Source organism: Charadrius vociferus, unplaced genomic scaffold (genome assembly GCF_000708025.1).
Source record: "Charadrius vociferus isolate BGI_N301 unplaced genomic scaffold, ASM70802v2 scaffold223, whole genome shotgun sequence".
NCBI classification, from domain to species: domain Eukaryota; kingdom Metazoa; phylum Chordata; class Aves; order Charadriiformes; family Charadriidae; genus Charadrius; species Charadrius vociferus.
In genome coordinates, this window is record NW_009647674.1 from 41,646 (window position 1) to 42,715 (window position 1,070).

General features: G+C 64.5%; 1 protein-coding gene across 1 annotated transcript in view; it reads left to right on the top strand.

Annotated features, from left to right (window-relative positions):
• Window positions 1-1,070, top strand: part of RRP9 (ribosomal RNA processing 9, small subunit (SSU) processome component, homolog (yeast)) — a 3,307-nt gene that overhangs the window by 1,018 nt on the left and 1,219 nt on the right. Inside the window, exons 4-8 of the mRNA XM_009881101.1 lie at window positions 74-174; window positions 261-395; window positions 586-648; window positions 723-802; window positions 858-937. Of these exons, the coding sequence (XP_009879403.1) occupies window positions 74-174; window positions 261-395; window positions 586-648; window positions 723-802; window positions 858-937 (459 nt within the window). The remainder of the gene's footprint in view (window positions 1-73; window positions 175-260; window positions 396-585; window positions 649-722; window positions 803-857; window positions 938-1,070) is intronic.

Consider the following 1,070-nt stretch of genomic DNA (forward strand, 5'->3'; position numbering starts at 1 on the left):
AGGGCCAGGCTGCACCATCCCCCCCAGTGTCCCTCACCGCTGCTCCCGTGTCCATCTGTCTGTCTGTCTGCAGGGCCTGTCCTTCCGGAAGGGCACGCACCAGCTGTACAGTGCCTCCCACGACCGCTGCGTCAAGGTCTGGGATGTGGCGGAGAATGCATATGTGGAGACCTTGTAAGACCAGAAGGGGGACCCTGCTGGGGGAGGCGATGTGGCAGAGGGCCGTGCCCGCTGCAGCTCTTTGCTATCTCCCCCTCCAGGTTTGGGCACCAGGATGTCATCACAGGGCTGGACAGCCTGAGCCGGGAGTGCTGTGTGACGGCAGGGGGACGGGACGGTACCGTGCGGCTCTGGAAGATCCCCGAGGAGTCACAGCTTGTGTTTTGTGGGCACCAGTAGGTCCAGGGCAGGAGAATGGGGGCCACGGGCAGGCGGGTCTGGCTAGGACAGTGGTGTATGGATGCCAGGCATCGCTGGGAGCCTGGCACCACCCTGGGGATGCTGATGCCCTGGTGAGCTCTTGTCTCCTAAATAGGATCCCAAAGCATGCTCATAACTGATGGTAGTTTCCCCTTCCCTTCGTAGGGGCTCCATTGACTGTATCCAGCTCATCAACGAGGAGCACATGGTGTCAGGCGCCGATGACGGGTGAGCACAGGGCCGGGGCGGTGTGTGGGGTGGGCACACGGTGCCCGCACGGTCCCTTCACCCCTCCCTGGCAGGTCTGTAGCCCTGTGGGGGCTGACGAAGAAGAAGCCGCTGGCGCTGGGCCGGCCGGCGGCCGGCACGGAGGCACAACTGTGTCCTGCTCCCTTCCCTGAGTCGGGGTGCATGGCAGACTCCTCTCTCTGCCCCAGGCTCCCACAGCGCCAGCGTGAAGCTCTGGAAGAGCAGTGAGGGATTTCGGAAGCTGGAGCCCCTCTGGGACATCCCATTGGTATGGATGGTGGAGGCTGGGGATGCAGGAGCCGGGCTGGGGTGGGACGCGGGGGGTCCCTCACTGGGGGGCTCTCCCTGGGTGGTGGGAAGAGGCTGTGGGAGCCCTTCACTTCTGCCTTGTCCCCTCCAGG